Here is a 15,061-nt window from a genome sequence, read left to right as displayed (position 1 = left end):
GATGGTCAGCAGCTTTGACTTTTTAAGTGTGTGATTACGGGTTCGGAGTTCGCGCGCGAACTTTCGTACCTTGGCGGCAAAATTCCTGCCAGATGTGATGTAGTCAATCACACACTGAATGCGGGACGCGTACTGTTGTGCCCACCCTATCTTTATGGCAAGTTGATGCATTGGTCTTTTGGTCTTATGATCAACCGTTGGTTTTGTTTTACGGTTCGCATCTTCCAAAGCTCTCGCTGCATTATACACACAATAAGTGATAGCCCAGAGGTCGGATTCTTCGGAAAATTTTCACGAAGCTCGTCATCCATTTCAGCCAGATCTTTAGGCTTGAGAGAAACCTTGGTGTTGATGTTTCTCTGGGTCATAAAGCATCGCTCTTCCTTTATGTGATGCCTGCCCCCGGTTGGTCTTAGTGTCGCCTCTCTTTCTCTGTTGCCGGCTTGTTCTAGCTGTGGTAGAGTAGGCGTTCCGCTTACATAGCCCCTTTTTCGGAGTAGTTTGGCATGGCTTTGCAGACGTTGCTGCGAAAAGTGCGATAGCTCCGGGTGTTTCTCGCACCACAGAGAATGCAGCCGCGCCATGTATCCCTGTTTAGGGGCCACACTCGCATCGTAGAACTCTAGCAAGTCGTGATTTAGTCGCTTCGTTCACCTAAAGGTCCCGAGGTTCCGCCGATCCATTGTCGGGAACCCTACGTGTTCTGTTGTTTTGAACCGCACTTACTACAACTATGTTTGATGTTGTCATAGTTGTTCCCACGAGAAGCTAGGGGAAGGGGTTCGTCCATGCTTGTGGAGCCCCGCATGCAAGGATGAGGCTGCGTACTCTGAAAAGTCGCCCGGTATCCCAGAGTGATTATAATGTGTTATTTAAAGCCGAAGGTGCTTTAACAAAAGAAAATTAGCTTACATTTTAAAGTAATTTGTATAATATATAATAATTAGAATTGAATATACTTGAATATACTTTATATGTAGTACTTCAATTCCAAAAATTCGAAAAAATGTGGAGATCGAAAATTGATGAGAACCATAACACGTGTTGATCACAAAACAACACTCACATCGCCATACTACAAAACTGAACAACCACGAAAACTACCCCCAAAGAACTCATAGCAGGGCAACTAATTGTAAAATAGCAAATATATTTTGGAAAAAACGGCTTAAGAAAAATGAATTTTCTGACAAAAATTTTTGAAGAGGAGAGTACCCAAATATGAGATACCAGTTTGTCAAAAGAAGCTCAAATAAAAAATTTTAATAAAAATTTGTTTATGCTGAAAATACAAAAAATGTAAAAAAGTGCTTTTTCCGAACTCGTCAAACTATTCTCATATTATGAGGAACCCCAGGAAATAGCTAATAAAATCCAAAATAAAGTATTATTTTTAATGAAAAACTTCATTCTATGTTTACGAAACATAAATTTACTGCTATTTAGATATATTTAGTTTTTTCAGTAGTCAAAAACACTTTTGTTACCAATTTCCTCCGCGCAGCCACAGTGTTTTTAATAACCACAGGTATCTCATATTATGAGAACCACACCGTGCGACTATGCACTTACTATGCCTGACCTGTACAATGAAAAACTTCTGCACTCGATATTTTCCTACTCAGTTATTCAATCCCCATCACTTTAGACAAACTTTACTGCCAAATACATATTTATTGAATAATAAATAGGGTTTAAAGAATTCCCTTCCAAGAACTTGACCACCACCGATTTCACAAAAAGTTCGCCTATAATCTTTAAAAGCCCAATGAAAAATGGACTATACCACGAAATTATTTTTTCTTCAAGGGCTGCAAGTTAGTGACAGAACCAACAGAGTGGGTCTCTTAGTTTAGCTGATACCCCGTTTATTCATATTACGAGAATATCTCATATTCGTGTACTCTCCTGTATATTTTTTTGAAATATGCTGCGAAGCGTGGAATAATATTCATTAATTAATTTCTACATTAATTACTAGTGTTTGAACTAAATACCAGAATCTGGTTCCTTTATTCAGCAGATTCTGTTTTTCGTCTGGTCTGATCATTTCTCCCGCCAGTCTGATCGACTAGAGGGAGCAGATTCTGGGCCACACTCTTGCCTCCGTCATACAAGTCAGACGTGCTACTACTATCGGCGAGAAAATTCGAGTCCTCTGGCTTTGACGTTGAAAAAGGAAGTGAAGAAAAAATGGTAGGATAGTAAAAGAGGTATCATTTTAAAGGTGAAAATGTTGTACATTATTGAGCCGAAAAATAATATTCCAAAAAATTGTTTGTAGATTACAGATCTGAAAATCTGATGAAAAGTATGGAAATTTGGAAGCTTTTAAAAACAGTAAAGTTTGAAGCATAGTTTTTTATTGAAAAAATGATTGGAAAAAATCTGAAAAAATTCATGGTGATACTTTAAACATTTCTGAACAGATTGCCATCGAAAAAAAATGGAGGTAGTTAGTTAAGCTATCTGTAATAATTTAAAATTTGAAGGAAGTATGTGTTTCTTGTTGTCTTCATACAAACTGCGATATTTGAAGTCAGTTTTTTTATATAGGAAAGCCAGTGCGAGAGGCCAGCGTGATGCCGTTTTTTCAGGGGATCGTCGTCGGTTTTCCTCACCACAGGGAAAAGGTTCGAAGGCCAGAGTGAGGCTCGGAGGCAGAAGTTGGGTAGGTCGGGCTGAGAAAAATCAAAGACGATCCTCTGAAAAAAATGGCACCACGCTAGTTCCTGGCACTTGATTTCCCATATAAAAAACTGAATTCAAATATCACAATTTGCACGAAGACAATAATAAGCACATACTTCCTTCAAATTGTAAATTATTACAGATAGCTCAACTAACTTCAATTTAAATCACTTCATTATCTTCGTTAGAACTGGAAATATTTCAGAAATGTTTATAGTACCACCACGAATTTTTTCAGATTTTTCCTATTATTTTTTAAATAAAGAAGAATGCTTCAAAGTTCACTGTTTTTAAAATCTATCAAATTTCCTTACTTTTCATCAGATTTTCAGATCTGTAAGGTACAAACAATTTTCTGGAATATTACTTTACGGCTCATTAACGTACAACATTTGCACCTTTAAAATGATACCTCTTTTATTAACCTACCATTTTTTCTTCAGTTACTTTTTCAACGTCTAAGTCAGAGGACTCGAATTTTCTCGCCGATAGTAGTAACTAATATTTTTGTTTGAATAAATGGAAAGAATCAGAAGGCAGAATTCAATATACAAATTAAATACAATTAAATACGGAAAAACGCGTACGATTATTATTTTTATTATTATATACTTAATTTATTTGCTAGATACGAAATCGCTATGAAAAATCGGAATCGCTGCAGCGAAATTCGAACCTAACTCACCTGAAGCACTAACGCATTTTATTCCTAACAACTAAGCCCCACGGCTAACTAAACCCCACGGCTAACTAAACCCCACGGCTAACTTACATTATGAATTATTTGCCAAAAATCTCGGCGAAGCGTCGTCGCTTGACAACTCAAAGCAGTGTATGACAAATATATGGGCCCTGTTTCACGAGTGATTTGTGGCTTCAGACATTTTTTAATAGATAGGTTAAACATTTGATCACTTTCAATGAGTAAATTGATTTTTTGTAAAATACATTTTTTTAAAGGAACTGATAATTTCGTGAGAAAGAATTCCGAATGTTTTATATCCCATAGTATAATAATAAATAATTAGAAAAAGAGAGCTTAAAATATGGTACTTGAACTTTTTTGAACTGTAACTTGTGAAGATGTTTTTTTCATCGAGTTTCAAATCGTAGGTTTAGCGCAATGGTTAAGACTCCCGACTGCTAGGCGATAGATTAAAGTATATATGTACAGATTCGATAACCCGTAGCGTTAGAAATTTGATTTGTATTATAATGTTTAAAAATGTAATATATGTATTCACTGTAAATAGGAATATTAATATTTAAAATCAAAATATTCGTAATCAGTTCATATTTAGTTTTTAAATACCTTTATTTCATATATTTAGAGTATGAGAGAACGGTGCATTGTGAATTGCGGATTGGGCAGTACTGCGCCAGTAGCGATATTCAGTGCTGGGCTAATACTGGCAGCCAGGAGGGATCCATGGCTGCCGAGGCCTCGCCTAGATTTCCCCCTCAATTTTTCCACACGGGTTTAAATAATTATCCACCTCCATCTAATTGGAAATTAGACAAAAAGTTGTTATTTAAAAAAAAAACGCAACTTTCTAGCATTATCAAAATTGAATATAATTAACAATAGTAATAAATTGTTTTAAAAATTCGTGCAAGAATCTAATTATGAGTATGAAGTAGTATTACATATATTAGCAACAATTTGCAGTGATTTCGGTACAATGAAAATTTCCGATTTTTAATTTTTAGTAACAAAACTATCAATTTCTTTCAAAAAATTCCTAAATAAAACTTGTGTCGCCCGCCGAGCCGCACATTGTCATATTGTTTGTGCAGTGAATTTCCCAAGTTGGTCATTTTCGGAAACTGTTCCGCGTTTCGTCCATGCACGGGGTCCTGGGAGAGGGAATCCGAGCGCTCTTACGTTATGGAATACAAGCTCAAAGGTGGGGGAAGTATGAAAACCGAGCGTGCAGTTCGAGATCAATAAGACGTCAAGCGCAAAATTATCACGCACAAAGCGAGCCACGCGCATAGCACGCGATGAGAATGTGCCCACGCAGCGGGCAGATTTTTTTTGACTGACATTCTGCTCTGTAAAAAGGCACCCGCAGAATTTAATGATTTCAACCTTAAAATCCTTCAAGAAGTTTTATAAGGTTTTATGAGACTGAACAAGATTTAAACTGATTTTTAGGGCGTCTAAAGGGTTTTTGAAGATTAAAAAATGTCTAAGGATTTCACCGAAGATGTATACCAGATTTCAAAAATGGGTACCCCCTCAATTGAATAATATTGATGTTTTTTTTTGTTTACAAAAAATTTCCCAGCGAAAGCCTTTATTCGGAACGCTAATATAATCATGGTATATTAAGCAGAAACAATGATAATGGCATAATTTTCAATCTCTCCTCACAGAGTAAGAAAGTAGTTTTGGCTCAGAAGACCTGAACAAAACCGAGCACTTTACGATACATGCTCTTTGAACAAATTTCTCTACTTTCCCCGGATTTTTCATGTCTTGAGGGACTATTTTATCTACGCTTGGTTTACGGCTGGACTAAGTCAGCAGACCATATAAACGTGTCAAGAGTATATATTAAAGACGTAGGGATGTGTAACTGTCAGTTTGAAAATATCGTGGCGAATGTTCACGTTGTGCTTGAGAAATATTTTAAAATACTTTATTCAAGTTGAAGTTTCAAAACGAACCATTTTTCACTTTATGTTTTTATTTGATGAAAGTGTGACCAAATATATTTCATTATGACGTATTATTGTAATTTTTAAATTTAATTGGTTCTTTTTAAAAAACACATTATGATGAGAAATACTCTCATTTTGTCTTGTATAATATATTTATCTGGGGCGTATGCAGATTTCAATGAGTGGAATGGTAATGGGCGAAGTCAGGATAGGATGTTGGAGAGAAAATGGTTTTGGCAATCCAATGAAAAGTCTAATTCTAACGTGTCCCAGCAAAAAGATATAAGACCGAGAACGAGAAATCCAAATTTAAAAAGAAATACTATTAGAGATCAAAGATGTAAGTCAACCTGTGTAACATAATATATTTAATGTTGAATAATAATATTTAATATTTATTTATAAAGTGGATTAAACACAAAATGTTTTTTTTTTCAATTTTAGTTTTAATGTAATCTGCTGATGTGCCCGTTGGCGGTTTACATTTTCCTTGTACCTCTCCCCTAATCTATATTAACACCCCCCACACAATTACTTGGTAATGGGAAGGGGACCTACATACAGTTTTAGGAGGTTGTCTGGTGTGGAGGGCTGAAAATAAGACTGATTTTGTTGGATGATTTTAAAGACGACGCGACAATGGATCTTTTAGATAATTTCAGGATTGATTTTATCAACTCATATTACTCAAAAATATATTGTTTAGTTTCGCAGAGTTACATACATTGTCGGTATAAGGGAAGATATCAAACCATCTCCGCTTCGAAAAGCAAAATTGTTGACAGGATAATTCTAAAAAAAATGGTCTGAAACCATAAAAACAAAAAGATGTAGAAAGATTAGACTCACAGCTAATATAGGTGAACTAAAAAAAGAAAAACTAGACACTTAAAAAAAACTGTAAACCAAAAGTGGAGAATGTCATTTTTGCCCCTAAACTTTGCCCTTTTTGTTTAAGCAAAATCATTACCATTTTTTTCAGTTCTAAGTAGATCGCTGAAAAATAACACTTGGATATGCAAGAATAAGTAAATTCGCGAATAAAAATTCTTTTACTTGAGTTCGACTTGGTGATGTCTTGAGTTCATATCCAAAACGTCGACGTCTGGCTACGTCTCAAAACTGAGGCGAGACAGAAGATAATGTGTTACCTTTATGGTCTCAGCATGTTGATTCCAAGTCGACGTAAACTTGTCTCAAGCCAAACCTTTTTCGACTCAGAAATGAGACTGTTAACAGGTGCGAAGGATTGAAAATTAATGAATGAAAGATTTGTAATTATTACACTATGTAGTTTTAATTTGAAATTTCAGAATCTTTGGGCTTGAACGAGTATACCCCTAAAAATCTGCCCGCCTCGCGGACACACTCTCGTCACGCACTACGCGCGCAGCTCGCTTCGCTCACAAGTTTAAGCGCGCCTAGGGTGCGTGACGGTTGAATCTCGCGCTTCGCGCTCGGTAATAGGTTACCTCGCGCTTCGCGCTCGGATATTTGTTCTTTGCATTTGGAATGCTTGAAAAAAACTTTATCAAAAAGATCTCTTTTAGATGGCAGTATTTAAATGCGTCTTCATATTCTGAATTGTCTACTTAATTAAGTATAGTCAAAGATTAAGTTTCTCAAAGCTCTGTAGGTTTTGAGGTGCACATACTCATCGTGACAATCGCGCTGCGCGCTCGATTTTCGACATACATTTTTAAACAGGTTTTTTTGGATTTTTTTCTCGTAACTTTCGTCGTTTTTCCACACATTTTTTTATTTTACTTTTTTCAACGTTATTTTTCACGAATAAAACAAAAAGTTCGCGTCCTATCAAGAATATGTTAATTCATCTTTTTTTGTATCCTACATGTTTTGTCCACAAAATGGAATTTTTTTATTTTCCATTATTTTTTGTGCAATTAAAATTTGAATTTTCGATTTTTGAAGAAAACCCAAACATTGGTTATGATAATCTTGTAGGGATTTCAAAAAGAAATATTTTTCTTCTCCTGACTTTTTTTCATATCGTGCGTTTTTCGGCTTCAAATTTTGATTTTCGATTGATTACAAAAATTTTGAAAACGCTATAACTCTGAGAATTTTCTTTTTATCGAAAAATGTCATTAGGATAAATTGTGTGTTCTTTTCAGCACTATAAATACTTGTACATAGAATTTTCAAATTCAGAAAAAAGTGGTCTCCAAAAATTTTCAAAATGCACTCACTTTTTGAATTTTTATCAAAAATGGCTGGTTAACGAACTCATCCTTTCTTTTAGGACCTGGAAAAAGTGTGCCAAATATGGATTTGATTCGTTCATTTTTTCGAGAGTTATCGTGTTTACGGACGAACGGCCGGCCGGACAGACAGACAGACGCCATCGTGAAAACCTGATTTTCGGATTCAGTGGGTTTCGAAACGTGGAAAACCGTTGAAAAAGTGTGATGTCAAATTTCCGACAATTCTAATACTTTCTCAATCATAAATGATTAGAATGTAAAAAATGTGCTTCAAAAAAATAAAAATTGTAATTTTCTTTAAGGATTTCCTAAGCCGTTAGAAATGCGTAAAAACAAACAACATTTTCGGTATCTTAGCCAAACAAATATAATACAAATGAAAATCCGTAAATGAATTGATTCAATATATATCTTATCATTTACAGAGATTCGTTATTATTACAGTCAGAATGAACTTTTTGTCCGGGCAGGTATGTCCTCAAAGTTATAAACCGCTCGTCTTGAAGTCATAAGAATTCAACTCAAGATTTAAATATATTCTCCAAGACATAAATTGAAATCTGGCTTCGTCTCAAAAATGAGACATGTTGAAGTCGAAATTTTCGACTTGAGCATATCTTGATTGGGGGAAATTCAAGTCGAAACCAAGTCGAAGAATTTTTACTCGAGTTGGTTTGAGATGTTTTGAGTTATCGTGTCTACTAATTTGAAATCGTGGCTTTGAGAAAAACGTTGACATTTGGGCGCCGTACTTTTCATGCACAAACAAGCTATAGATGGATCTATGATTCAGTAGATACCCGATTAGTACAATAGTACAAAGGAATCTTACCTTATCCCCGAACGAGCTTGCCTAATCAAGGCTATGCATGGCAAATACATTTTTCGGCTGCTTGGCGCCGTGAGTTTTGCATTTGAGCGAGGAATACGAGAAATGAGCAACAAAGAGAAAAGCTCTCGTCTTTTTTATATTTTCATCAGAGAAGATATTAGATTTGTGTAAAATTGGAGCCCCCCAGTTTTTGTCAAATGTCCACGTTTTGAGACCCCCTGAATCCGAAAAACAGGTTTTTACGGATGTGACTTTTTGTATTCTGTGTTTATGTCTGCTGTGAACACGATAACTTTTATAAAAATTAATCTATTAGATTGCCCTTTGGTAAACTCGTTAAGTGTCCTAAACTAAAGGTCAAGTTCGTTAGCCAGCCATTTTGGATGAAAATCCAAAAAGTGGGCACATTTTGAATATTTTCTAGACCATTTTTTTCAAAATTCAAAAATTCTCTGCAGGTTATTTATAGTATTCAAAAAGTTAAACAATTTATTGTAATGACTTTTTTCGAAAAATAAAAAATTTACAGAGTTACAGCATTTTCAAAATCCAAAAAAACAAACTAAAATCGACATTTTAATCCAAACAACGCATGATACGAAAAAAAGTCAAAAGAAGATAAACGTTGCTTTTTAAAAGCCCTACAAGATTATGATAACAACTATTTTAATTTGGTCGAAATGTTGAAAGTTCCAAATTTGATCGTACCAAAAATTTTTGAAAGCACATTTTTTCAAGATTTAAAAATTCTATGTACGGTTGTGCATAGTACTCAGAAACTCAAACAATTTATCCCCATGACTTTTTTCTATAAAAAGAAAATTATCTGGGTTAGAGCATTTTCCAAATAAAAAAAAACAACTGAAATGAACATTTTAAGCCAAACAACGCATAATATGAAAAAAAGTCAAAAAAAGAAAAACTTTGCTTTTTGAAAGCCCTACAGGATTATAACAACAACTTTTTTAATTTGGTCGAAAAGTTAAACATTCCAAATTTGATCGTATCAAAAATAATGAAAAATCAAAAATTCCATTTTTTGGTCAAACTATGCAAGATACGAAAAAAATTAAAAAGCTCAAATTGCGCGCCCTGGAAAGAACTACAAATTCATAATGAATCACTTTTCGACATAAGCTATGAAAAAAATGAGACAGAACGATTAGATGAGAACGAGTAGATTTTTTTTTTAATCGTAAAAAATAAGATTAAAAATTAAAAAATTTAATTTTTGGAAAAAGCACAGAAAAGAGGACACAGGCTCCTACATAGGACCCTATATAGTTTATTGTATTAGACCCTATGCAGATGCGCAGTAGTTTTTATTCAATCGTAAAAAACAAGATTAAAAATAAAAAAAATTATAAAAACAAGGAAATAAGAATTAGTATGATTCAATTTTTATGCATGTTATGAATTTTAATGATATCCATGTATTGAAATGATACATGTTTTAGCGCAGCTTAGAATACAATTTAATGCAAAATAAGAAACAAATATGAAAATAATTATAATAAATACAACTTGCTCTTTATTTTGCAATTTTTTAATAATCAATCCCAGGCAGAGTTACATAAAAAATGTATTATATTTGATTATAATTGAATTATAATTGATATAAGTGTTGTGTATAATGTAGAAAAGTTGTCACGTTGGACAAAATCGAATGCGAAGCACGAACTGCGTGATGAGAATGTCCGTTGACCTTTGATTTTAAAAGGTGTGTCCACGAATGCGGTATAAATGTAAAGACCAAGTGCGGAGTGCGATTGCCATCAGTCGCGTGCCGTAGGTGCACTAGAACTCTTGAGCAAAGCTCTTTTAACGAAAGAGAATTCACGATCACAAAATTACAGTGGGGGATGTTTTGAATCTTATTTTTAAAATGTTTGCGCAAGAATGTGCGAAAATATAAAGACCGAGCGCGAGGTAAATACATAATCGAGCGCGAAGCGTGAGATAAATACATCATCGAGCGCGAAGCGCGAGAACTAATAGTCGCGCGCCCCAGGCGGGCTCAAACTTGCGAGCGAAGCGAGCCGCGCGCGATGAGAATGTGCCCCCGTAGCGGGCAGATTTTTTTATGAAATCTCATCTCGTCTCATATTAGCGAGCTTCTCGAAAGATCGTATATTTCGATTAACTGCCTTTTCAGTGTCAAAATTAACATTCGTAAAAAAACGCATGTCATAAGTAGTGTCATAAAATATAAAAGATAGACATAGGAGGCACAAAAAACATAGCATTCAGAGTAAAATGTATATTTCTATTAAATTATATACTTCTTTTATTAATAATTAAAGTTCCTAAATGTGATTTTCAATATTATAATCCTCTTTTTGTATCTCATTAGTTTATTTTTTGTATTTTCTTTGTGGTTATATCTCGAATCTGATGCATAAAGAAAATTATTGTCTAAGTCTAGATTCCTGGGGCCAAAAAGGCCGTATTTACAATCCTTTTTTAATAATAATTATTATAATAATGTGTGATGATTTATTAAGCAGCATATTTAAAAACTTATTTCAAAAGAATAATAAATGTACGAGAATATTAAAAACAATTTCCGTATTTAAGAATCGGATTAAATGAAGATTTTTTTTATCTTTTGAGATACCCAGGAAATAAAAATCCATTCACTTGCATTTGAATGGGTTTTGAGGTTTTCTGAATTGCGTATCTGTCACTGGCATTCCAGATAGCCGCCCATAGGTTAGAGTGAGAATTGAATGAGAAATCAACTTTTTTAATCGGCCACGTAATTTTTTTCTCGGACCCATTCAGGAGCGATTATGAATCAGCATTAACCGATAGACGAACGATAGTTCCGATAGAAAATTATTAATTTTAATCAAACAAATTTAATCCAAATATTTTAAATTATTTATTAAAAAATAGTTCAATGACTATTTACATGGAAAAAGGTACGCTGTAAGATATACTCGGAAAAGTGATGAAATATTACTCTGTGGGGCAGTAACGGAGCCTTTCGAGCAACCACAGAGTAATTTTTACACTTTGTGAGAAATTAGCGAACGTCACTGAATCAAAGTGCAAGATTTACTCTATGAAATTTTAAATCCGTATCCAGATCGAACGGGGATGAGTGATAATTTAACAATGTCACCCAGTAATCCCTACTTTGTAGAGAGCGCTAGATACAGCTCGCATTGTACACTGCGCGCGTGTCTCACAAGAGTAGAGGTTACACTTTCGGTTAGTAAACCTTGCTCCTTCTGGGAGGAAAAATGATAGTTTCGCATTATAAATCTCTTGCATCAACAAGCAAAAGTCACAGTTATGCCCTAGAATAGAATCGTCGGTAGACATTCCATTACAACAGCTCGAAACAGATGATTGTAATATAATGATAAATTTACAAAAAAAATGTTTTATTTTTAATAACTGCATTCAATTTATTTGTGAAATCATGCAATTTTACACGTTCGGTCATTTACAAACTTAATCGAACGCTTAAACGCTATGAAAAATCGCACCCTCGTGGAATTCGAACCCTAACTACCTAAACGACATAAAACCTAAGCCTATGTCGACGCTATAGCTAATTACGCTAATGCATCGCTTGGATTCTGTTGACAAAATGTCAGTCAAGATGTTACGCTGGTAAGCCAGGGCTAATAAATATAGGAATATATTTTTGTTCTATTTTTCGTTTTACGCATTTTATATGAACAGGTTGATTTACAAATGCTTGATGAAAATATTTCAATTTCATTAAATTCAATTTTAATAAATAAATGTTTAATTTAAACATTAATTTAATTTGTGATTTCTTTCCAAGTTCTGAGGCTCAAAAATGTAATGGATTTATTACTCTCAGATCTATTGTAAGTGTATAAATATTTCAATTTAAATTTAATTTTCCAGCTTAAAAAAAGAATCGAATGATTATAGTTCTACTAATCTTCTTCAGTAAAAACCTGAAAGTAAAAACAAAAGCAGCTACTACAAATTATTTATTGAAACATTGGAGTTAAAAAAATAGTTTAAGATACAAGGCACTTAAACCTGATTGATATTGAACTTAGACTAGCGGAGTGAGGTGCAGTGATCCCAGATCTGAAACGAGACGTAGACCAATGCTATGACACGTCTATTTCCGTGTGAACATGGTAGGAGACGATATAAATGCCTGGGTTGCGCGCGCAATCTATTTCTCCTCTTCTGAATTTGAAAACTCGAAGGTGCACGATTGCCCGTCGGAACACTTCGGCGGTTCTATTTATATCTCTATCTGCTTTGAAATAAAATGAAGAGATTGGGATTTTAATATTTCCAGATTTCGATGCTGGGCTGGCGATTCTCACGATTTGAATACTTGCGCGCCTCTTTAATGCGTGTATTTTGAGGTTACGTTACTTCAAGTATAAAATATAAATTATATAAATATTAATACTATTATATATATATTCTTAATGATAATATTATAATTAGGTTATATTATAATAGTCTTATTTAAATCTTGATCCGCATTTGAAAGAAATTAAAGAAATTGGTGATTTTGGAATTCATCTCGTTTGGACAAAAACTCAATTATTTGATTAAAAAATTTATTATTTGTTGAAGATGTAACTATTTTGTAAAAAAAGTCCTCTTTTCTATCAAAAGTTCAACTACTTTGTTAAAATTTTTATTTCTTTTATTTGAAAGTTCATCTCTTTCGTTGAAAATACATTTTTCAAACTGAGAATTAATCTATACCATTTTTGGTTAAAAAATCATGTATTTTGTTAACAATTCGTCTTTCTTTGTAGAAATTAAATTGCTTTATGGAAAATGTATAATTTTTGATTCAAAATTACATTTTTCGGTTGAATTATCAACTGTAAATCTTTTTTGGTTGCAAAGTCGTTTTGTTGTAAATGCAACTATATTGTTAAAAATTAAAACCATAATTTTTGGATGGAAAATTTGATTATTCACTTAAGGTTGAACTACTTAGTAAAAAAAATTAATTTTTTCTTATAAAGGATTCATAATTATAGTTGAAAATTCAACTATTTGCCTTTAAATTAGATTAAAAATTCAGCTTTTTTGTGGATAATACTCTTTTTGACTTTAAAATTAAAAAAATTATTAAAATTAAATTCACTTTTTTTAGTAGAAATTTAATCTTTTGGGTGAAAATTTATCATTTTTGAACAAAAATGCAATTGTTTGGTTAAAATAGAAACTATACGTCTTCTTGGGTTTAAAATTCGATTATTTCACTAAGAGTAGAACTACTTTGTAAAAAAAATACGTTTTTTTTAATAAGGTTTTATAATTATGGTTGAAAATTTAACTATTTGGTTGAAAGTTTAACTCTTTGATTGAAAACTCATATTTTTCGCTTAATAAATTCAACTTTTTGTAGATAATTCGTCTTTTTGACTTTAAAATTAAATAATTTCGTTGAAAATTCATGTATTTTGTTTGAAATTTGTCTTTTTTTGTAGATCATTAATTTTCTTGGTCGAAAATTCATCTGGTTAGTTGACAATTCAACAACTTTGTTGAAAATAAATTTTTTCCGTTTAAAATTATTTATCTTTATCTGAAAATGTCACTATTATAGGAATGATTAAAAATTAATCGTATATATTGGTAAGTTTGAAAATCGTTTTTTTTTATAGAACATTAATCTTCTTGGTCAAAAATTCACCTTTTCCCTTTAAAATTTAACAATTTTGTTGAAAATTCGTTTTTTCCTTGTCCAATTCAATTTTTTATCACAGCTTTTATCTGGAAATGGAACTATTTCATTTTGGTTAAACTTTATCCTGTAAATTGTATTAGTTAAAACACCAATTATTTGTCAGAAAATTAATTTATTTGTTTTTGATTATGACTTGAAATATTATTTCAGTCTAAAAAATTTTTATTTTTAACCCATTCAATTTGAAATTTTTTAATTAAAAAAAGAAAAATTTCGTTAATTATCAGCAATATTTGACCGTTCATTTAAAACAATCCATTACAAACAACTGTTAAATAATAATACAAATTTGAACAGAATGGTTCGAAATAGAAAGCCTTGAATTGTTAAATTTGTAATGAGCTAAATTTTAAGTTTAAATGCTACAATTTTAATTAAAAAAAAGATTCAGAATTAATGTAAGACTTACAATTATTACAAATAATTTGAAACACGATTTAGACTTTTGCAGATTTAAAAAAAAATTAAGCTTTTCGAGAATTGTACAGTATTTAAAACGAATAACAAAAACTGTTGTGATTGCCAAGAACATTGAAAAAAATTTTTATTTTGACAAACAAATTTTAAGTGAGCATTTGAAAACATTTTAAAAATTAAAAAAAAAACGAATCCGTAAGATTTTAAGGAAATTTTTTATTTTGCAATTTTCTTAGTTTTAGGAAAAAAATCTAATTAACAAAATATATCAATTTTCAACTAAAAAGTTTGCTTTTTAACAAATTAAATTAATTTACTACCTAATAATTGATGTTTTAACTAATACAATGTACAGGATAAAGTTTCAACCAAAAATTGAATAGTTTAATTTCCAGATAAAAACGATTCATTTTTAATCAATCCTAGAATAGTTACATTTTCAGATAAAAAAAATAATTTTTAATCGAAAAAATAAATTTTCAATAAAGTTGTTAAATTCTCAACCAATAA

At 32.4% G+C, this 15,061-nt stretch overlaps 1 protein-coding gene across 1 annotated transcript in view; it reads left to right on the top strand.

Annotated features, from left to right (window-relative positions):
* Positions 1-5,419: 5,419 nt before the first annotated feature.
* Positions 5,420-15,061, top strand: part of LOC117167267 — a 96,131-nt gene continuing 86,489 nt past the window's right edge. The window contains exon 1 of the mRNA XM_033352073.1: positions 5,420-5,698. Within this exon, the coding sequence (XP_033207964.1) occupies positions 5,473-5,698 (226 nt within the window). The 5' untranslated portion in view covers positions 5,420-5,472. The remainder of the gene's footprint in view (positions 5,699-15,061) is intronic.

This window comes from Belonocnema kinseyi, chromosome 2, assembly GCF_010883055.1.
Source record: "Belonocnema kinseyi isolate 2016_QV_RU_SX_M_011 chromosome 2, B_treatae_v1, whole genome shotgun sequence".
Taxonomy (NCBI): Eukaryota; Metazoa; Arthropoda; class Insecta; order Hymenoptera; family Cynipidae; genus Belonocnema; species Belonocnema kinseyi.
The sequence above is the reverse complement of the archived record's forward strand: the minus strand, read 5'-3'. Positions and strand labels throughout refer to the sequence as shown.